This window comes from Rattus norvegicus, chromosome 1, assembly GCF_036323735.1.
Source record: "Rattus norvegicus strain BN/NHsdMcwi chromosome 1, GRCr8, whole genome shotgun sequence".
NCBI classification, from domain to species: domain Eukaryota; kingdom Metazoa; phylum Chordata; class Mammalia; order Rodentia; family Muridae; genus Rattus; species Rattus norvegicus.
Genome location: NC_086019.1, coordinates 86,789,646 through 86,811,289, shown reverse-complemented (window position 1 = coordinate 86,811,289; position 21,644 = coordinate 86,789,646). Strand labels below are relative to the sequence as shown.

General features: G+C 48.7%; 2 protein-coding genes, 1 long non-coding RNA gene and 1 pseudogene across 3 annotated transcripts; 1 reads left to right on the top strand and 3 right to left on the bottom strand.

Moving 5' to 3' along the window:
- Window positions 1-354: 354 nt before the first annotated feature.
- Ccdc8 (coiled-coil domain containing 8) lies at window positions 355-3,683 on the bottom strand. The gene has a single exon (NM_001009533.2). The coding sequence runs from the start codon at window positions 3,176-3,178 to the stop codon at window positions 1,223-1,225; it is 1,956 nt and encodes a 651-aa protein (NP_001009533.2). The 5' UTR covers window positions 3,179-3,683; the 3' UTR covers window positions 355-1,222.
- An 8,001-nt stretch (window positions 3,684-11,684) lies between these two features.
- Pnma8c (PNMA family member 8C) lies at window positions 11,685-14,140 on the bottom strand. Its single transcript, NM_001401819.1, has one exon. It carries the CDS (start codon window positions 13,596-13,598, stop codon window positions 12,984-12,986), a length of 615 nt encoding a protein of 204 aa, NP_001388748.1. The 5' UTR covers window positions 13,599-14,140; the 3' UTR covers window positions 11,685-12,983.
- A 21-nt stretch (window positions 14,141-14,161) lies between these two features.
- Window positions 14,162-16,287, top strand: LOC120099771 (uncharacterized). Its single transcript, XR_005498954.2, has 2 exons — window positions 14,162-14,355; window positions 16,165-16,287. It is a non-coding gene; the product is annotated as an uncharacterized LOC120099771 (long non-coding RNA).
- Window positions 16,288-17,633: 1,346 nt separating this feature from the next.
- Rpl28-ps12 (ribosomal protein L28, pseudogene 12) lies at window positions 17,634-19,442 on the bottom strand (annotated as a pseudogene).
- Between the last annotated feature and the right edge of the window lie 2,202 nt (window positions 19,443-21,644).

Here is a 21,644-nt window from a genome sequence, read left to right as displayed (position 1 = left end):
CTGTGGGCTTGCTCAAACAGATCGGAGGGCTGGCTCAACAGGTAAAGGCGACTGCTGCCAAGCCTGATGACCTGAGTTTGATGCCCAGAACCCACATGGTGGGTTTTCTGTGCTTTTCTTTCTTTCTTTTTTTTCTTTTGTTCTTTTTCTTTTTTTCTCTTTTTTCTTTTTTTCTGTGCCTTTTCAACCATATCAGTAAGGTATGTGACGCCCACAGGCCCTGTGCCCTCAGATCCTCCAGCCCTTAGCAGCCTAAACATGGCAGGCAAAGTGACAAGGTAAAACACAGGGTCATCGTGGTTGGGTCAACCAAATCACCCCAACACTCTCTATTGCCACCTCGGAAACAAGAAACCGCCTTGTACACATTTTTATTTGCATATCAGCTTGAGTTCTCTCTTTAAGTGCAAAAAGGCCATTAATCCAAGTTAGTGACAAAGAACAGACCAACCCCCCTCCTCCCTCCTCTACCCATTTCCCTCTGCCAGGCTTAGTAAGCACTTAAAATACATAAGGAGTTAAAACGCCACCCAGGCAACCAGGCTCCACGGGCTTTGAGATGCTATATAAATCAACATATAAAAAAATTAAGTGTGTCTATAGCCATACCACCCTGAACACACACTCTCATCAAGTAAAAACAAGATGATAAAGAGGGCTACTGGAAGATGGGCACGGTGGTACATGCCTTTAGTCCTGGCACAGGCAGGTAACCAGATCTGTGAGTTCAAGGCCAGCCTGGTCTACATTAATTCCAGACATGGTCAACATGGTGAGATCCAGGCCAGCCAGGGCTATAGAGAGAGACCCTGTCTCAAACAAAACAAAACAGAAAGAGGGTCACTGAGCCAGATGTAGTGTCACACACCTGTAACCTCATGCTCTGGGCACTAAGGTGGAGGACTCCTGTGAGTTTAAGACCAATTATATATGGAGCACCTGGCCATCAGGGCTGCATAGCAAGACTCTGTCTCAAATAAAGATATAGAGACAGAGAAGGAAAGAAAAAGAGAGGAGAGAGAAGGAGGCAGGGAGGGACAGAAGAGAAGAAAGTAGAGAATGAGTGTGGAAAGGGGAGGAAAGGTGTGGTCAGTGCTGCCTGCCCCTGCAGCCTCCATTTTCAAATGTGGAGGAAGAGGCAGCCCACAGAGGAGAGAAGTATCCTAGCAGCTAACACCACGCAGGCAGGGTGCAGGCAGGGTGCCGGGGCACTGGGCTTCCCTTACAGCTGTTCTTCTTGCTCTCTGTGTTCCATGTCTGCTCTGGTGTCAGCCCTTAGCACCCTGAGGCTCCTAGCCTCTCCCGCCCCTGCCCTGGGGCCTCTCTTGGGCAGGGTTGGCAACCTGGGAGTGTGCCAGAAAGCTTTCCTGCGCATGTGAAACCAGGAGAAGCGTCCTGGGGTCTGGAACCTCACTGTCTTTACCTGTTTCCGGGCTCTAGATCCCGAATCAGCTGAGGCTTCCAGTATAGCTTGAGGTCCAGCCTCCTCCCTCTGGTCATGGAGGACCCCTGCCCTCTGGTCAGCTAGGACCTCCACCCTCTGATTTTCTGTAGCACCAGTGCTTTGGTTAACTGGGCCCTCTGCCCTCTGACTATCTATGGCTTCTGCCCTCTGGTCAGGTAGAACTCCTGCCCTGAGATTAGCTGCAGCTTCTATCCTTGCACTAGCAGCAGTCTCTGCTCTTGGAGTAGCTACAGCCTCTGCCCTTGGACTAACTGTAGCCTCTGCCCTTGGACTAGCTGCAGCCTCTACCCTTAGACTAGCTGCAGCCTCTACCCTTGGACTAGCTGCAGTCTCTGCCCTTGGACTAGCTGTAGCCTCTGTCTTCTGGTTAACTTCAGCCTCTGCCCTTGGACTAGCTGCAGCCTCTGCCTTTGGACTAGCTGCAGCCTCTGCCCCTGGACTAGCTGTAGCCTCTGCTCTTGGATTAACTGCAGCCTCTGCTCTTGGATTAGCTGCAGCCTCTGTTCTTGGATTAACTGCAGCCTCTGCTCTTGGATTAGCTGTAGCCTCTGCTCTTGGATTAGCTGCAGCCTCTGCTCTTGGATTAGCTGTAGCCTCTGCTCTTGGATTAGCTGCAGCCTCTGCTCTTGGATTAGCTGCAGCCTCTGCTCTTGGACTAGCTGCAGCCTCTGCTCTTGGATTAGCTGCAGCCTCTGCTCTTGGATTAGCTGTAGCCTCTGCTCTTGGATTAGCTGCAGCCTCTGCTCTTGGACTAGCTGCAGCCTCTGGCCTCTGGCTAGCTGCAGCCTCTACCCCATGTTCAGCTGCAGCCCCTGCTCCCTGGTTTTCTGCAGCCTCTGGGGGCTCTTCAGCTGTCCCGTGAGCCGAGGGTGGCACCTGCTCCTTCCTGCATCGTCTCAAGGAGACCCACTTGATCTTGGGCTTCCAGCGTCTAGTAATCAGTGTCTGGTCGCTCAGGTCTCCTGTGTTTCTGGAGCTATCATCCAGGTCTGGGCTGGTGTGGCTGTGTCTCATTTCTCCAGCCCTCTCAGCTATGGAGGACTGCTGGGCCTGGCCCACCTCGGAGCCTGATCTGGGCGCCCAGCCTTTCACCCTCTGTTTCAGCTTCCCCCAGGACACCTGGCTGACATACTCCCGCCATCTGTCCCCCTTGGATGGCTGGGGCCCCAGGTTATTCTCAAACATGGGCACTGGAAGATTGACTCGGCGCCGTGGAGGAGGCGCGCTGGGCTTCTTCTCCCCGCGGCGGAGGAAGGCCTCTACCAGCTCCTGATCATCCTCGCTCTCATCGCTGCCCAGGAATTTGCTGCCCAAGTAACTGACCGGCATTTTGCGCACCTTCCTGGTCTTCCCGGAGCCCCTGTTGCCTTTGACTTTGGATGTATCGAAGTCACTCAACTCGCTATCGCTGCCATTGCTGCTGTCGTAAGTGCCTACAACCAGCCGAAGTGGAGGAGTGACCATCTGCGGGACTCTCCTCACTCTGGGCACCTTGGCTTTTTTGGGGGGCTGGGGTGGATGTGGAGTACTCTTTTCGATGATACGAGCCACATCTTCCAGGGTGCGGCCCTCCTCCTGCAGAAACTGGATCAGCCGCTCCCGAAACACAGCCTCCTTAGTGGCAGGCTTGGAGATGACTCTCCACACGCCCCCAGCCAGCCGGACCTCCCGGGGGATGAGCAGATAGTCAACATCCTCCCCAATCTGCAGCATCCCCACCGTGGAGTCCTCCTCTTTGCGGAACACCTTCCCGATCTTCTTGAAGGTGCCCACAGGCCTTAAGGCCTCCACTAACACATCCAGATCGACATCTTTGCAGACGTCGGGGACACTCCAGAGGATCAGGCAATCGGGAGAGGGGAGGAAGCCCCAGGGGAACCATCCCCCCACGTGGCTTTTCTCGAGAGTCTTTAAGATCTCCAGTGTGGACTCCCGAGTTGGGGGCAAGAAGCCCAGGCTCTCTCGGCTTCTAGTCTTGGGGAGGGAGCAGTGGAGGGTCCCAGCAACTCTGCTCACGCAGTGTCGCCTCCCTGTAATTTTCTCTTCAGGCGACAAGTCCAAGTTGGGTTCCCCCAACCCCCTCGGAGTTGTATCAAGGAGTTTTCCAGGATGCTTACATGAACCGAGGCACGCTTAGTCCCGAGGCTCAAAGCTCAGTCCAAACTGGAATCGCCAGTGTCCCTGCTCCAAGTTGGAAACGCACGAGCTCCGATCGCTGCTCCCTTGCCCCAGACACCGGGATGAAGTTGAAAGTTCGTGGGAGGACTCTGCAGACAAAGATGGCTCAGCGTGGCCGTTCAATATGGCGAGGCGCTTAAAGGCCTCCGCCCAGCCCCGAGGAGGGTCTCCCGCCCCCAGGCAGGCCGCCACCCTCTCCAAACTGACCTTGCGCTCAGTCTGCGGTGGAGCTGAGAGCGGCAGGAAGTTTCTGGGCGCCCTCCCCTCCTGGGTGAGGCCCACCTTCTCCTTCTCATCTTACACTCTAAGCCTGGGAAGACTGGCAGCGGGGCTGTCCACTCCCTTCAGGGCAGCCTCCCTCTCCTCCCCCACAGAGGTGTGGCTGTCCCTCAGAGCCTCACTGGGGCCAGGGCTTCTCTTAGCTACAGCCAAGACCCACGTCATCATCCTTCCCGAAAGGCAACGGGGGTCCCAACCTGCCATCCTTGACCCAAAAGCCCAAGAGGTGTGGGTGCCGATGTCCCAAATCCTTTGAAGGCCATTGCAATTATGAATGTCCGTTTAAAATTAAGGCGATGGAACCAGAGAGGTGGCTCAATGGTTAGGAGCATGGGTTGCCCTTGCAACCCCTTAACCTGGATTTGACTCCCAGAACCCATATGATGGCTCACAACCCTCTGTATTTCCAGTTCCAGGGGATCCAACACCCTCTTCCGATCTCTGTGTGCACTTACATACGTGATTTGCGTGTGTGCACAGAGAATACATTCATGCACATAAAAAGGGGGCCCACAAGATAACTCGGTAAAATGGGGTTGGGGATTTAGCTCAGTGGTAGAGCGCTTACCTAGGAAGCGCAAGGCCCTGGGTTCGGTCCCCAGCTCCGAAAAAAAAAAAAAAAAAAAAGAACAAAAAAGATAACTCGGTAAAAACATGCAAGCCTCATGGCCTGAATTTAATCCCAGCATCCACATAAAACCAACTCTATAAAGTTATTATTCAGTCTCCACATGTGCACCCCTACACACAGATTATACACATATAAATTCACACACGATGAAAACGTTTTTAAAATAAAATCTTTTCTTGGGGCTGAAGAGTCGGCTCCTTGGTTAAGAGCACTGGCTGCTCTCTCCGAGGACCTGGGTTCAGTTTCCAGCACCCACATAATAGCTCACAACCATCTGTAACTCCACTTATAGGGAATCCAACACTCTCACACTGATATACATCAAAACACCAATGCACATAAATATTTTTAAAGCAAATCTTTCTCTTTTTTAAAAAGATTTAGTATTTTATGTATTTTTGTACACTGCTGCTGTCTTCAGGCACACCAGAAGAGAGCATCATATCTCATTACAGATGGTTGTGAGCCACCATGTGTTTGCTGGGAATTGAACTCAGGTCCTCTGGAAGAACAGCCAGTATTCTTAACCTCTGAGCCATCTCTCCAGTCCCAAATAAATATATTTTTAAATAAAAAATAAAACATTTTCTAAAAATAAAAAATCTTTCATTTCACAGAGAAATGCCTTCAGTTCTTAATTTATGTGTCCCACGTGGCCTCCACTTTCAGTAATCCTCCTGCCTCAGTCTCTGTCACTAGGTTTTACTTAGGTCACCATATCAGGCTTAAGCAATACAACAAAAGCCAAGTAAGGAAGTGACTCTAATATCAATATAAAAACAGATATCAGACACGGGGTGCACACTTGTGATCCCAGTCGTCAGAGGCAGGCAGATCAGGAGAATAAGGACAGTCTCAACTACGAAGAGTTCACGCCAGCCTGAGCTACAAGAAACCTTTTTTTCTCAAAAAGCAACAACCCAGGGGCTGTGATTAAGAGCACTTGCTGCCCTTACAGAGGACCTGGATTCGGTTCCCAGTACACACATGGTGGTTTACAGTCACCCAAAACTCCAGTTGAAGGGGATCTGTCATCTCCTAATTTCCATAAGAAGCACGCCTGCACAAGTTGCGCACGCGCGTGCGTGAACACACACACACACACACACAATCTTTAAAAAAAAAAAAAAAACTAAAGTAAAATAAACATAAGTGATTTTATTTAACCCAGGAAGACCTTGGAGGCAGATCAGGAGCAATGAGGGAAGGGGAAAGGAACGGAGAAAAAAAAAGGTGTAGGAGAGGCTTTTTCAGGATGGGGTAGGGGTGGGGAGCTTTGTATGGGTCCTGTCCTGACTGCAGCGTCCCTGTTGTGGGACAGGGAACACTTGCTCGCTCTGTTTAAGTGAACTTTCTTCCTCTTCACAAGGCAGAATTCTAGCCACTCAACCTTGAACGGTGACGAGTGGTCTCCAAGGCAACCGAGCATGCAAGGGGCCCTGGCTGAGCTTAGGGGAGACGCTGGGAACTTCCACACTGCAGGCACAGAGGCAGCCCTTCCTCTGGACCCTTCCTTAGGCCTCTTCCCCCAAAGCAGAGGCGCTTGCAAGAGAAACCAAGACTGTCCCCCCCCCCACCCCCCCGGAAGGGCTTTAATAGTGGTGGCATGTTCTAAGTCTTGAGGTTGGGGAGTTTGCTCTGTGGGAGAGCCTTTGCCTAGTATTAGGTGGGGGTTGTAAAGAACCCTAAATCACAGAGCTGGAGATTTCCTCCAGGAGTTCAATCACTTCCTGCTCTTTGCTGAGGACCAAGTTCAGCTCCCACATGGTGGCTCACAGTCATCTGTAACTCCAGGTCCAAGGGGTCCAGTGCCTTCTTGTGACCTCCAAGGGCACCAGGCATACACACAGGTAAAATAGATCTAATTTTAAAATCTTCTTAACCTGGGTCTAATGGCTCATCTGTGTAATTCAAGCTTCTCTGGAGACTGAGACAGGAAGATCAGAAGTTCAAGGATTCAATTTCTAACTATAATTCCCAGCCAAATGTGTGTGTGCGCGCGTGTGTGTGCGCTCGTGCATGTGCGCGTTTGTGTGAGTGTGTGTGTGTGTGTGTGTGTGTGAGTGTGTGTGTATACACATATGCACATACATCTTAGAAGTAGAAAGTATGTTTGATATAATTATTACCAGCCCCTGGTCATTTCTGCTGGGTGTTTTAAATCATCCAGCCTGGGGTAGAACCATAATATAATTATAACTTTATACTGTTTAAAAGAAATTTTGTGTGACTCAGTGGTTGAGCCCCTGCCTAGAATCCCCCAGTGAGGGGCTGGGGGAGTGGCCCAATGATAGCGTGCCTGCTTATAGATGGCAAGGTTCTGAGTTGGGTTCCATCAAGCCATCAATAATAATTGTTATTGTCATTTTAATAACATTGAAAGCTGATATCTGAGGCAAAGTATGCCAGAGCATTCTGGGCCTCTGGTGCAGTAGTTTGCAGGTGAAAGAACTGAAGAAGTTAGTCTTTCTCCCTTCAGTCCCGAGGGTTACTGAGCTGAAGGTTAGTAACAGAGATTCTCACTGTCACAAATCCTCTGCCACCTCTGCCACCTCGGGACAACGGGACAACCAACCGAGATGTCCTAGGTAGGAGCTCCCCAGGACTCAGCCAGAAACCCCTCCTCCTTATTCACATTCCACATTCCACTGTTTCCCCAGCTTTACGTCGGTGCCTGCCTTGTCTTGTTCTGATTGTTCTGGGGCCCAGGGTGTGGAAGGTGGCAGAGCTCTTGCCTGAGGAAGAGAGCCTGGGCTCCATCCCCAGCAAGCACAAGCAGAAACAAAGACCTCAGGCTTCTTTGTTTCCTACCATCACAAAAGTATCTGTATCTTGCTTTGCTCACTGCCTTCAGACTTACCGTTTCTCAGGAAGATCCCCAGACATATAACTTTATGGAAAAAAAAAATTCTCCAATTTGGTTTTTGTAATAGCAATCACAGAGCAAGAGTCTTCAGAAGAATGAGGGGTCTGGCTCACCGGGATTCCAATTCTTGAAAGGCAGAGAAAATCAAGTGGGAGTTTAGGATATGATGGCTGAGTCTCAGAAAATAGATGGGCGGGAGGGTGGCTTAAAAGGTGAAGGCATTTGCCACTTGTCACATTGAAACCTGGGTCCAAGGAAGAGAATCAGTTCCCAGTTCTACTCTGACCCCCCTTTTCAGGCATAGGAAAGGATGGTTTGAGCATCAGAAGAGCGCATTTCCTTTCTTCCTTTCTTTTCTTTTTTTTTTTTTTTTTTTTTTTGGCAGCCCTGGCTGGCCTTGACCTCTCTCTGTAGACCAGGCTGGTTTTGAATTCACAGAGCTCCTCCTGCCTCTGCTTCCCAAATTCTGGGATTAAAAGTAAATAGCACCATGCCTAGTATGAAGCATGGCACCGGTCATTGTTTTGTGGTTTGGTTGTGTGTGCGTCTGTTTATTTCAATTTTTAAACAAAATTTATTTCACACTTACAGATGTTCTGCCTGCATGCACGCGCGTGTGTGTGTGTGTGTGTGTGTGTGTGTGTGTGTGTGTGTGTGTGCTGCTTATCTGCGGAGACGAGGGCAGTGAGTCTCCTACACACAGAGTTACAGACTGCACTAAGTATGTAAGTGCTGGGAACTGAACCCAGGTCCTCTGGAAGAGCCGTCAGTGCTCGTAACTGCTGAGTCGTGTTCCCAGCTCCTTATCTCATTTTTGAGACAGTGAACTCAGTATACAGCTGAGTGACCTTCATTTTCTGATTCTCCTGCCTCTTCCTCTCAGTGTGGAATGACGGGCGCGCACCTCCTAGCCCGCTTTTGGCATCACTGAAGATGAAACCCACAGGCATTTTGCATGCCAGCTGGGCAAGCAAGCACTCCATAACTGACCTACAGAAACAGCCCTGCCTTTTACTGGTTTTTGTTTTGTTTGGTTTGGTTTGGGGGGGGGGGTGTTTATTTTGTTTGGTTTTTTAAAAACATTTATTTATTTAATGTATATGGGTATGTTGTCGTTGACACCCCAGAAGAGGGCATCGGATCCCATTACAGATGGTTGTGAGTCACCATGTGGTTGTTGGGATTTGAACTCAGGACCTCAGGAAGAGCAGTCAGTGCTCTTAACCACTGAGCCATCTCTCCAGCGCCTTTTTGAGTATTTTGAGACAGGGTTTCATGCAGCTGAGGCTGGCCTTTAAGTAGCCCTGTGTATGCTTTAGCTTCCTCTCCTGAGAGCGGGAATCACAGCTGAGCACACCTGTCCCTCCACCATCTGCTTTTACTCAAACAAATTGTCTGGCCTCTTACTCACCCCAGCACTGGAAAACAGCCTGGGGTCCCCGGAAGCCAGCCAGGCAGAAGAGGGCTGTGTGTTCCGTGTTCTCTCAGCCAGCGGCATCAGATAACATCTCTTTTTTAAAAAGTGTAAGCCAACTCATCCAAGGAGCTTTTGGAATTTAAAAAATACTGTGTGTGTGTGTGTGTGTGTGTGTGTGTGTGTGTGTGTGTGTACAGACACACATATACATACACAGAGACAGAGAGAAGGAGAGAGAGGGAGAGGAAGAGGGACAAACATGCATATGAGGAGGTCAGAGGTCAGAGGTCAGAGTACACCTTATGAGCATGGCTTGCTCCCTTTACCTTCTGGGTGCCGTGGATCAAACTCAAGCCCCCAGACTCGGCTAAAATCACCTTCATCCGCTTAACCATCTTACTGGCCCACTTTTTTTTTTTTTTTTTTTTTTGGTTCTTTTTTTTGGAGCTGGGGACCAAACCCAGGGCCTTGCGCTTCCTAGGCAAGCGCTCTACCACTGAGCTAAATCCCCAACCCCACTTTCTTTTTTTTAAGCAAGGAGATCATCTTCCCAAAGGAAGTCTTATGTGGCTCCCCCACCTCCCCACAGACTCAGGACATGTGTGTCTTCACTAGCATTCATTTATTTCGTCACCTCATATTTATACAGTCGAATATCAACCACAAAGAACAAAGAAGGGGAGCCCACTTCTTAAGTGGGGTTGTGAAGGACGGTTGCTGTAATTTATCTGGGGACATCTGCCACGTGGATGCAGGAAAGTACCTCAAATCGTTCGTGTCACATATCCGCTTGCAGGATAGTGTCAGGAAGTGTCGCCTGGTCCCCCCAGTCTCCGAGGGAGATGGCTTTGTGGGTTCTAGATTTGTGAGCAGCAGTTAATGAAGATCCATGCTGCCTGTCACAAAGGCGATGGCCATAGGAGAAATACCCGAGAACACATGCACGTCTCAGGCCGCAGAATGATGATGAGAAATGTCACTGTCCTTTATCATTCAGCCGCAGTGCTTTCATGTTCAACAGAGTGCATCGGGCAGACACGCTGCTGGCCGTGCAGCATCTGCCTGAGAGCCGACTAATGTGGTAATGGCCACAGCTGCACAGGGCTCTGAGAGCAGGACACCCAGGCCAGAGCTGAGAAATTACATAGAGAGCCAAGGACCTCTTCCTTATCTAAAATTAGACTTAGTGTGTGTGTGTGTGTGTGTGTGTGGTGTGTGTGTGTTTGTGTGTGTCCGTGTGTGTGTGTGTGAGTGTGTGTGTGTGTGTGGTGTGTGTGTGTGTGTGTGTGGTGTGTGTGGTGTGTGTGCCTGTATGTGGTGTGTGTGTGTGTGGTGTGTGTGTGTGTGTGGTATGTGGTGTGTGGTGTGTGTGTGAGACTGTGTGTGTATGTGTGGTGTGTGTATGTGTGTGAGTGTGTGTGAGTGTGTGTGAGTGTGAGAGTGTGTGTGTGTGTGCTGTGGTATGTGGTGTGTGGGAGTCTGTGTTGGGGTGGGTGCCCATGCCATGACTCTCATATGGAGTCCCTTCCACCACAGAGACCTGGGGAATCAAACTCATGTGGTCGGGCTCCCAGGGCCCTGAGGGATAAACTGGCTTCATCCTCTCACCAGCCTGCAGAGCCAGAAGCTTCTTGACCACCGATCTGAGGCTGGGAGATTAAGTGAGTTTGATGCTTGCAGGGCTACAGTGTCCGAAAACAAACAGAAAGATACAGAGGGTTCTCCATGTTATAAGATAATAGAAAAATCACATAGGCATAGGTAGTGCAAGCCTGTAATTACTATCTGAGGGATACTGAGGCAGGAGGATCGTGAGCTAAATAAAGGCCAGCCTTGGGTACATAGTAAGTTCCAGACAACATAGGCTACATAACAAGACTTGGTCTTAAAACATTGAATTTTGTATGTACACAAATTACATTTCTGAAATGCAATTCACCTAGAGCCCTCGCAGGTCCCTCTTGACGTAGTGGAAGTTTGTAGGTGCTCCAGAAGAGATTCTCTCCATTCACCCACAACTGGATTCCACAGGAATGGTTTCTCAGAAGGGGCAGGTGCCGAGACACAGAAGTGAGCAGGGAGAAGGGATAACAGTAAAAACCCAGTGCAGATGGATTTCCTCAACCTGGATCAGACTTCGGGAAGTCTAATAACAGACGGTTTGTTCCTGGTGTATTTAAGCCCAGTTTATCATCTGGAAAAGAGTTTCCTGGTGTAATACAACCCTCGCTGCACAAGGAAGCGTAATTACATTGAAACTCAATTCAGGGTGCCTTTCGTATCTTCCAGGAAGAGGGGTTCTGGGGATGTGCTACCTGTAGGAGCTTAAGGGCCTAAGGAAGGCTCTGCCCTGGTCTAGGTCACACAGATAGTGTAGAGGTCATCCGGGCTACTAGCCACCTCTGGTCCTGGTTGTGGGAGCTTAATATGGCCTGGACCAACAGATAACGCAGATCACAGCTTCCAGTTCTCAGCTTTCTGGTTAGAAGAACAGGTTTATTATCTTTCCCGTTGGAAAGACAGCCCCGTGTGCTTAACATTCCTGGTTTCTCTGGAGCTCTGTGGGCTCAAGATCTTTGTACAATATTCCAGACGCTTTCCCTCCTCCTCACCCTCGTGTGATTATCAGTTAATAGACTTGAGGACTCTGAGACAGAGTACCATGTGGCCTCAAACCCTTGATCTCCTGCCTCCACATCTCAAATACTGAGATTGCATGGGCCATCATGGCTAGCTTAGTCTCTGTTTGTCCTCTGTGTGTGTGTCTGTCTGTCTCTCTGTCTCTGTCTCTGTCTCTCTCCCTCTTCCTCTCTCAGAAGTCTGGTCTCTCTCTCTTTTTTTTTTCTCTTTAGAAAAGAGTGTGCCTTTCCCCTACAAGTCATGATTCCTAGGATTTAATTAGGGGAGACCTACATGCTTACCCAAGGCACCAAGGGTGTCATCCTGACTCTCCTTTCAGTAAAGGAGAGTCACCATGTACTAAATAATCACCACCATTTAGGGACACATACAGATCAGCAAGGTCCTCAGTGGAGATGGTGAGCACCTTGTGTCCACCATGGTTTATGAACTGTCTTCAACTTGCAGTCTCTGGTGATCGTGCCGGAAGAATGGTGACCCGTTCCCAGAAAGACATTTTCTTCATGACAAGTCCTTCCAGGGTCAGTTCCAGTTTCGGCAAGTCTGGCCAAACACTTTCAAAAGCTTGCCATTGGGGATCTTCTGTGCAGGCAATGGCTAGCAGGCACATGTCTCTATAGCAACAGTCACAAGCACTGTCTTGGATTTGGCTCCCATTGTGGGGCTGGTCCTGCTGGCCTCAAAGTTGCTAGAAGTTTTCTACAAGTCACTGGGACCCTTCTCAGTCAGAAGTTTCTCTCCTTCGCTCAAGCAATACTACACACACACACACACACACACACACACACACACACACACTTCCATGTTCCTTGCACAGTCTCAAACATTACCCCACAATTCCTCAGATACAGAATTAGAGCCACGAGGGCAAGGCTAAGAATCATTGACGGTACGTCCCGTACCTGGCACATTATTGATGCTCAGGAGATTTTCGTTGTCTGAATGAATAAAGTGTCAGCACTCAATCACATACAATCCCTCAACTTTATCTAAATTTGCTTAAATGAAAACACTTAGATGTTATCTTAGATGATATCATAAGTGTCACAGACAGGGATTTTTGTCAACGTTTTCTCTCTTTTTATTCCAAGATCCAAGTACCATTCTGGAATATAATGGATGTGAAATAGACAAATAGGAAGTGAACAGAAAACCACTCAAGCAGATGGGGCTACACCTACTAAACCAGCCTACAAGTTGGGAAGTACTAGGCTTAGATTGCGGATACAGCTCATTGCCTAGAATCTCCTAGTGAGGGTCCGGGTTCATGGTTCAGCGATCGAGCACTTGTGTAGCATGCTCAAGGCCCTAGCTCAGTCCTCGGGACTGAGCAAAACAAACAGGCTTTCCTCACATGTACCACACTCAAGCGATAATCTTTCCGGCTCAAAAACCACCCACCCACTGGTCCACCACCTCCTATCCACAGTCACCCCAACCCACTCAGGTCACTCCCACCCTCCCTTAGCACACCCCTCCCCCCCAATACACACTCATCCAACTTAACTTACAGCTTCCTATCAGAAGCCTGCTGTCGGCGCCGAGTTTTCTTGTTTTTCTTCTTGCCCTTCTTTCCTTCTTCAGGCTTGCCTTCCTTCTCTGGGTCCTCCAGAGAGATCACACTGACCTCCTTGAGGATGGCCCCCTTGTCTGCTTTCTCCCCTTGTGGAGACAGGCAGCACTTCCTGGGAGGTAGCTCTCCGAGACCTAGTGTGGTGGGACACAGCTCCTGCCTGAGGATTCGGGCCACATCCTCTACAGTCCTGCCCTCTCTCCGCAGGAACAAATTGAGTTTGGTGAGGAATTCGATGTCCTGCCATTTGGGCATGTAGACCACTCTCCACATACCACCCTTGCCTTTGATCTCCCTGGGGACCACATCGTAATTGAGGTCTTCTGTCAGTTTAATGATAGCTGCCCTGGATCTGTCCTCCTCCAGAAAGGCCTTCCCAGCCACTTCAAACTTGCCCAGCGGTTTGAGAGGGACCCGTATGATGTCTTCAAATTCTTGGTGGCTACAGTCCTCCGGGATCCCCAGGATCATCAAGGACTTGTAACTGTCTACCTCCAAGGCCTTGCAACCATGTTCTAACAATGCAATGTCCTGAACTCCAAATACCATCTTGCCCAACTCCTTGAGGCAGCTGTACGCGCGCTGCTGCGCTGTGGAGCTGCCTCGAGAACCCACAGAAGGATCCAGGATGCCGAGATCTCTTTCCAAGGGCGACGAGAAAACAAGGCCTCACGGGTGAGGCGACTGATAGACCCAATTGGTCCAATTCATTTAAGGGGACCACCCGCAGCCGTCTGCAGCCTGCCCTCTGCTCCCTGCGAGCTCACTCTTGCTAGACTCACTAGACTCACGTCAGCCACGGAATTGGAGTTGGGTGGCCTTGTCTCCCAGGTCTTAGGCAAGGCTGCTCCAAGGAGAGTTTGAAGATGCAGACTCCCCCGCCCCCCGCACTGCCGGTGGCCTTGGCAATCTCTGTGGACCCGAGGCCGGCCGCTGGTCTTCCTACCTGCTGCTGCCAACCTCGTGAGTGTCAGAGAGACTGGGGAGGTGGAGTAGGTCGCCTCTTACTGCTCGCTCAGAGGTCGCCCTGTGCCCTGTGACAGAGTTAAAGACCAGGATGTGACAGTAGCGGCTGCACTTGCTCCGGCAATGACGTCATAGCGTCCCTGTGCGCTGAAGCCCTGTGGTCACCATGGCAACCGCCAGAGCATCACCTCCGCCATTGGCAGATCTTGCTGCTTTGAAATCGGAGACCAAGGCATCGAGGCGTTATTGGAAGTGAAGGGTCAGCGCCCCATACCTTTCTCATTTGAGAAAGGAGAGGATTCCAGGCAGAGCATGGGCAGGGGCGCAAAGAAGATATAAAGTAAGCCTGAGATGTCGAGATGATTCAGAAAGTTAGATGTCAGTACAGTCAAAGAACAAGGACAAAACCGATTAGAACACAGAAGCCAGCCTGAAGGGTACCCACAAGCCAATTCAGAGAATTTAAGCATCACTACAAGTTTCTTTCTTTCTTTCTTTCTTTCTTTCTTTCTTTCTTTCTTTCTTTCTTTCTCCCCTGAGATCTCATCTCCCAGGCTAGTCTTGAATTTGCTATATAACTAGAACTTTGGACTTCTGATCCTCCTGCCTCCGCTTCTCAAGATCCAGGGCTACCACATGCCTGCACCAAGGTGGCTGGTCTATTTAGCTCTGGGGATGGAAACTAGGTCCCTAGCATGCCAGGCAAGCGTCTACCAACTGAGAAACACTCCTGCCTGAGCAGTAATGTTAAAGTCAACAGAGTGTAACAGACAGCAACAAACATGGATACTTCCTGAATAAAATAACAGGTGGGGTCATGTAAATATAAACAGGTGCAAAGTTATTTTTAAAAATATTTTTTGAATTTTTTTATATATTATGTCTGATATAGTCTGTTTGCCACATGCATGCCTGGTGCCATGGAGATCAGATGAGGACGTTGGATCCCCTGGAACTAGAATTACAGTTGTGAGCCGACCCTCATGAAAACTTCTAACTGAACTCAGATCCTGGGAGAAATCAGGAGGTAGAGCTGGAGAGATGGCTCAGTGGTTTAGAGCACTGACTACTCTTGCAGTGGACCTGGGTTTGGTTCAGAGCACCCACGCGGTAGCTCTTAAGTACCTGTAGCCAAGGGTGGTGCCAAACACCTTTATCCTAGCACTCAGAAAGAAGGTTGATCTTTGTGAGTTCAAAGTCAGCCCAGTTTTTTTTTTTTGTTTGTTTTGTTTTTTTGTTTTTTTTTTTTCTGGAGCTGGGGACCGAACCCAGGGCCTTGCGCTTCCTAGGCAAGCGCTCTACCACTGAGCTAAATCCCCAACCCCAGCCCAGTTTACATAGCCAGATCCACAAAGCAAGTTCCAGTCTAGCAAAGGATACATAGTGAGATTGGTACTAAATTAACAAATATTAAAAACCTAACTGCTTGTGCTGGGCGGTGATGGCATGTGCCTTTAATCCCAGCACTTGGGAGGCAAGTGCAGGTGGATCTCTGTGAGTTCGAGGCCAGCCTGGTCTACAAAGAGAGTCCTGGGATAGCAAAGGCTGTTACACAGAGAAATCCTGTCTGGAGGAAAAACCCAAGAATAATAATAATAAATTAACTCCAGTTTCAGAGATCTGATGCCTTCCCTGGTCTCTTCAGGTACCCACATAGGTAGATACACACACATACTCACTCAAGTAAAAATAAATATTAAAATATTTTAAAAGTAATTGTACTGAATATAAACCGACTGTTTATTCAACATGGGAAGCCTAGTGTGCATCTAGTCCTGTGAACACACTACCCTTCTCAAGTTCAAAGACACAGGGCTGGGGGCGGGGCTCAGTGGTAGAGCATTTGCTTAATACCCTTCAAGCCCTGGCTTCTATACAAGAGTCACACACACACACACACACACACACACACACACACACACACAAAAAGAGTATGAGAAAGGGCTGGAAAGACGGGTCAGCAGTTAAGAGCTCCGACTGCTCTTCCGGAGGTCCTGAGTTTAAATCCCAGCAACCATATGGTGGCTCACAACCATCTGTAATGAGATCTGATGCCCTCTTCTGGTGTGTCTGAGGACAGCTACAGCATACTTATATATAATAAATAAAATAAAATCTTTTTTAAAAAAGCGCTTCTTCTTTCTTGCAGAGGACCCAGATTCCGTTCCCAGCACCCAGATAGCACCTCACAACCACCTATAACTCACATCAATCACGATAGATAAATCCCTTTTTAAATTAAGTAAAAAAATAAAAGCATGTGTACTTAAAAGGATCGCCTTCGAGCTTTATTTTTATATGTATGCCTGTGTGTGCCACACACGTGCAGGCACACAGGAGGCCAGAAGAAAGATGTCAGATCCCCAGAAACTGCAGCTGCAGGCGGTTGTGAGCTGACTGATATGAATCCCGGGGACTGAACTTGGGTCCTGGGAAGGAGCAAGGATCGTTCTTAGTTAGTGAGCCATCTCTCCAGCCCCACCCAGCTTCATTTCCATGTCTCCATGTATAGCATTGTAACAGAGAGATAGGTTCTCATTCAAAACAAAAAAAAAAAATTAAACTTAAAAACGCTGACCCGTGGGGTTGGGGATTTAGCTCAGTGGTAGAGCGCTTGCCTAGCAAGCGCAAGGCCCTGGGTTCGGTCCCCAGCTCCGAAAAAAAGAAAAGAAGAAAAAAAAAAAAAAAACGCTGACCTGTAATATTTACTATGGGGTTTTGGAGTCCTTGACGCTTGACTGCATGGCCCTGGTTTTTGGTATTTTTTTGTTTGTTTTTTTTTTGGCACATTCAAAACTGAGGAGCCAGCAACAGAATGGTCCATTTATTTGACAGACCGATGCTTACTGAGAAGTTACCTTTCACTGGGCTGAGTGTGTCGTGCTGAGCATACATGAGCATCCAGATGGGACAAACTATGCATTTAGTAGCCCAGTCTCGTGGTTATGACAGACTTGCTCTGTATGTTTATAGGGCGGGGAGAGGAGAGTGTGGGAGAGTGTGGCCCTGGTATGGAGTGAATACTGGTCGGGCTCAGGGAGCCTGGAAAACATGTTGCTGTCCTTTATAGGGACAGGAAGTGGGGGTGTGTGACTGGGCGGGGCTTCAATTCAGTAACCCTGGAGAAGTTAGCGCGCAGTGGTTTATTGTTCTTTCTACTGGTTCTTTCTAGTCGGTGTCTTTCCAGGTATACAATCCTCTCGCCTCTAGTCCCCACAGTCATGGCTCCTCCTTGCTAATTCTTTTGCTGTTCTTTCTCAGATCTAACTATGAACCATGCTTCTTGAATCTTTTAGCACATGATCTAAGGCTGAGGTCTCTGTCCCTCCTGGAAATATGCAGCCTACTGTACTCTAGACCACAATTATAATGACGCTACGTTGGTCTATATTACTATAACAACGTATCTGAGACTGTATGCCTATGGAGGAAAGAGGTTTCGTTGTTGTTCGAGACAGAGACTCATTGTATAGCCTAAGTTAGCCTGAAACTTGGGATCCGATTGCCTTAGCCTACTGAATTCTGGGACTGAGGTAGATACCACAATATTTGTCAGGAAAGGTTTGGGGGTTTTTTGTTTGTTTGTTTTGGGGGGTTTTTTTGTTTTGTTTTGTTTTTGTTTTTGAGGTGGTTGAACAAGTCAGTGGACTCTTTATTGCTTCTGGGGTGTGGGGCTCTGGAGTTCTTGGTGGGGCAGGTTCGTTTCCTCTTCACCACAGGCTTCTGACTTCGAAAGATGGCACTGGCCCTGCGGATGGCCGCCATAGTCAGATCAGGGCGGTACTTGTTCTTTCAGATCATGTGCCTGACGCTGCAGAGGGTAGTCTGAGCATTCTTGTTGATGGTGGTCCTCACGTAAGAAGCGGCAGGTTTTCGCTGACAGGATCTTCATTTCATAACCACCACCACCCCTTTGTCATCAGCTGCAGGCTCCACTCCTACGGTCTTGCAGCGAATTAGCTCGTTGTAGCGAAAGGAGTTTCCGGCCTTCAGATTACTGGGCTCCATGCTGTACCTCTGCGTATTCCTCTTGAACAAGAAACTGGAGCAGTTCCGAACGACCATCCATTGCAGATGCGTGGACCCGGCGGCACTCCTCTCCCTGCGGCGGCTGGAGACAAAAAGTTGTTTTGTTTTTTTTCAGTTTTTATTTTTTGTTTTTTGTTGACTTGTGGTTTGACTCACTTGGAGAGCCCCTGCCTAGAATCCCCCAGTGAGGGGCTGGGGGGTGTGGGTCAGTGGTCAAACTCTGAGTATGTGTAAGACCCTAGGTTCCATCCTCAAAAACACAAAAGAAAAAAAAAAGTGAGAAGAGGCCTGGAGAGATGGCTCAGCTTTCTGCTCCCCCAAAGAACCTAAATATAGTTCCCAACTCACACATCAGATGGCTGACTACCATTTACAACTCCAGCTCCAGGCGGTCCAATGTCCTCTTCTGCTTCCAAGAACCATGCACATGCACACACACACTCTACAGGGTGGGGAGGAGGGTTGGGAAAAGACAGAAAGACTGGCAGACCTTAAAAGAGAAACAACTACTAATGAAGACCGGAGGGAATAGGGAAAAGAGGAATGAAAAAGGAATGGAGAAAGGAAATTTTATATATATATATATATATATATATATATATATATATATATATATATACACACACACACACACACACACACACACACACACACACATATATATATATATTTTTTTTCAGGACAGAGTCTCTTTGTGGCCCTGTCTGTCCTGGAACACTCTATGTACAGCAGGCTGGCCTCGAACTCAGAGATCTGCCTGCTTCTGCCTTCTGAGTGCTGGGATTTAAAGACACGTGCTAGTACCACCCAGAAAAAAAAATCTTGCATGGTAACACATGCCTTTAATCACAGTGCTTGGGAGGCAGAGGCAGGGCTCTCTGTGAATCTGAGACCAGTCTGCTCTACACATATGGTTCTCCCTGACTTCATGGATTGCCGGCTGATATGGTCTATGAGTGCAAAGGGAGCCGAGAGGACGAGTGGGAAGTCCAGAACCCCTGTGAATATGTATGGTGAATGACCACACTGGGACCACCTGTAAGACAGCAGATCAACTTTACCTTGGGAATTCAAGGCTTGTGAAGTTTTGGGGACTGAAGGTAGGAACATCCAGGAAGGGCAAAGGTCATCGGCTGAGGGCTGAGGGCTGAGGGCTGAGGGCACTGAGATGCCACTGGTGTGGGGGAACCTTTCAGGAATCTCAGGCACTGTCTGAACAGGGGCTATCGGGAGAAAGGAAATTGATCCTGTAATCCATCTAAGGCTACATGACATTCCTCAGGTGGAGGTGTGTTTGTGTGTGTGTGTGTGTGTGTGTGTGTGTGTGTGTGTGTACTTCAAATTCCTCAGATAAGGTCAGAGAAGAAAAAATCCACACCAGTGAGGGGAGTCCTCCATGTTGTAACGAGCACAGAGGCTTTCAGGTCATGGTGAACTTCAACCTTAATTAGCGAGGTTTTCCCACATACATGGTGGGTCTTGGGACAGCCAAGGCTATCTAGAGAGACCCTGCCTCAAGCAAAACAGAATCTTGTAAGGTCAGAGTTCAACAGGAGCATGTGGCTCGGTGCCCCTTGCCCTGTGAGGTTATATAAGGTCATGCAGCACTAGTCTTTTAAAAACGTACATTTTCCCTCAAGGTCTGCTTTTTGACTTGAGTGCCAATGAATTAGCACGGGTACTTGGAATAGGGAGGAGGAAGCTAGGGGATGAAGAATTCCATTGGGGGAAGGGGTCATAAAATTAAATGGAGGGAGGCATATGAACTCCTGTTTCAGAGGCCTGAAAGGAAGCAGGTTTGAAGTCAGAAGTCATTGTCACGTGATAGGTGCTTTACAACCTGCCATTGGATGAGATCTTGGAGGGAGAGGGTGTGGCAGAAGTGTGGAAATGGCCCAGGCCCACAGGACTGAGGCCCTGTCCTGTCAGATAGAGGTGGAAGAATCAAGACAAATGGGGGGGAATCATTTTTTTAATATTTATTATATTTATATGAGTACACTGTCACTGTCCTCAGACACACCAGAAGAGGGCATCAGATCCCATTACAGATGGTTGTGAGCCACCATGTGGTTGCTGGGAATTGAACTCAGGACCTCTGGAAGAGCAGTCAGTGCTCCTAACTGCTAAACCGTCTCTCCAGTCCAAGAAGAATCTTAAGCTTGTTTGAAAAGCAGAGTCAGGGCTTGGGAAATGACTTGTTGGTTAAAGGGAGTACCCTGCCAGCATGCCTAAGACACACATAAATCTGGATAGATGTGGTGATCTGCCTGGAATTCTGGCCTTGGAAGGCAGAGACAGAGGATCAGTGGAGCAAGCTGATCACAAAGACTATCGGTCAGTTCTGGGTTTGATTGAGAGGCACTGACTCAATGAATGCTTTAGCAGAGTATCCTTTCACCTGTGTCTGCGTCAGCAAAACATTCCTTCTTGAGTCTCCCTCAGCCAAACATCCTTTCACCTGTGTCTGCTTCATCGAAATGTTGTTTCACCTGGCTGTTTTAGCGAAATCTGACACAACTGACTTTCCAAAGAACCCTTAAGTTTACACTTCAGATATCCACTAAGATCACACAGCTGATAAGGTCAAGATGACCGTCGGACTGCAGCGTCCCAGACTCTCCACTTGGACGGTTTGTCCCTCCACTTCTCTGAACTCCTTTCTTGACAAGCCGAACTTCAGATAAACCCTTAGCGTTGGTACTGACAGAGGCGTGTGTAGCTACAGAGAGAGGAGAGACTCAGAAGCCTGAAGCTTGGTAGAAGAAAAAAGTATTTGAGGCTTGAGGTCTGAGGCTCCCGAGACTCCAAGATACTAGGTGGTTTCTCAGCACAGGGCAGAGAACGGCTTTTGTGAGGGAAGAAGGCACAGAGGCTGCAGCACTGAGTTTGGGCTGAACCCCTTCGTGCTCCTGGTGGATCTCTCATGCGCAAGCGCACATGAGTGCACCCGCCCAGGAGATATCTTTGGGTCCAAAAATGAAAGACACACACACACATTAGCTTATTTCTAAAATGCCTTGGCTAACTCAATGACTGAGCATTCCAAAACCTTCCTCTGCTAGCCCAGGCCCAATCAAGGGAGTGACCAGTGGCTACTTACCAAAATCTCACACGGTTGTTTGGCTTTATCACCTGCTGTTCCTGTGTCCTGTCCTTCTTCCCCAAGTCATGTGATTCTCCCTCTCCTCTCCCTGAGTCCTAGCCCGAGCAACTCTAAGGGTTTTGTCTCATCTCCCTTTGCCCTGCCATTGGCCGCGGGCATCTTTATGGATGGATCAAAAAACAAATGGGGACAAGGACCTTCAGCGTTTGGACATGCAGATTCCCGATTGAATCAAGCATTAGAAGCAATCTCCAACAACAGGCTGACAGCTCTGGCCCTTCCCCGGACTCAGCTGCAGCAAATAAAAAGGTATGCAGGCCCCTCATTGTCTCAGGAGCCCCACAGTCTGAAGCTAAGTGGCTGACAGGACCCTTCCCAGCAGGCACTTGGTGATGATCAAACCGGGCCTCTAGGTGTTGATCAAATGTAGGTTGGGTGGAGGAAAGCAGCACCTAGAAGTGTTTTTGAAAGGAAAATTATACGAATTTAAGATT

Coding starts and splice junctions, on each gene's coding strand:
- Ccdc8 (NM_001009533.2), bottom strand. CDS start 3,178: ATGCTGCAGATTGGGGAGGATGTTGACTATCTGCTCATCCCCCGGGAG.
- Pnma8c (NM_001401819.1), bottom strand. CDS start 13,598: ATGGTATTTGGAGTTCAGGACATTGCATTGTTAGAACATGGTTGCAAG.